Source organism: Etheostoma cragini, unplaced genomic scaffold, assembly GCF_013103735.1.
Source record: "Etheostoma cragini isolate CJK2018 unplaced genomic scaffold, CSU_Ecrag_1.0 ScbMSFa_2896, whole genome shotgun sequence".
In the NCBI taxonomy this organism is placed as follows: domain Eukaryota; kingdom Metazoa; phylum Chordata; class Actinopteri; order Perciformes; family Percidae; genus Etheostoma; species Etheostoma cragini.
In genome coordinates, this window is record NW_023267107.1 from 1,944 (window position 1) to 2,694 (window position 751).

General features: G+C 40.1%; 1 protein-coding gene across 1 annotated transcript in view; it reads left to right on the plus strand.

Annotated features, from left to right (window-relative positions):
* The window catches only part of LOC117940624 (APOBEC1 complementation factor-like), a gene marked incomplete at its 5' end in the record, with an annotated part of 1,670 nt that extends 1,462 nt beyond the window's left edge, over positions 1-208 (plus strand). Inside the window, one exon of the mRNA XM_034865844.1 lies at positions 17-208. Within this exon, the coding sequence (XP_034721735.1) occupies positions 17-208 (192 nt within the window). The remainder of the gene's footprint in view (positions 1-16) is intronic.
* Between the last annotated feature and the right edge of the window lie 543 nt (positions 209-751).

The window sequence follows — 751 nt, forward strand, 5'->3', positions numbered from 1 at the left end:
CCCCCCCCCCCCCCAGGTGGTGGACGGCTCTCCTATCGAGGTGACCTTGGCCAAGCCGGTGGACAAGGACAGCTACGTCCGATACACCCGAGGGACGGGGGGACGCGGGGCGTCTCTGCTGCAGACGGACTACGCCGCCTACACCCTGGGACAGGTACTACCCCGCACCGGGACCACGTGTCTTGGACGCCTTTTCCAAAAGTTTTGATGCTTTCGCCGGGATTTTTCTCCTCGTTTTTGTTGCTGTTGCGTGATTCCCTCCAACGGCTTTAAAGCCAATAAAACCCTGTTACGTAATGACATCACACTGTCACGCTGGAACATCGGGCTGGTTCGGGACATCTAGGGTGTCATTCACTTCAAAATGCATGGAAGATTCGGGTCACATTTGAGCCATTTTCAAAAAAGCAACAACAAAATAACGTGGATGGTTCCACTCGTCATTTAATTCGGGTGTTAATTTATTTTTATTTTATTGCATTTGAAAAAAAAAAAAAAAAAAAAAAACGTTGAAAAAAAAGAGGCTAAAACTTCCGGAAAAAGCTTCAAAAATTTGAGGAAAAAAATCACAAAAAACATCTAAATAGGTGAGAAAAAAAAAAGACAAAAACGTTGGAAAAAGTGACAAAAAATATAAAATATTACATTTTATATTATTTTAATTTAATTACATATTTTATTTTATATTTTCTATTCTATATAATATTTATATATTAGCTTTAGGAGGTGATTTATATCTAAAGGTGTGAAA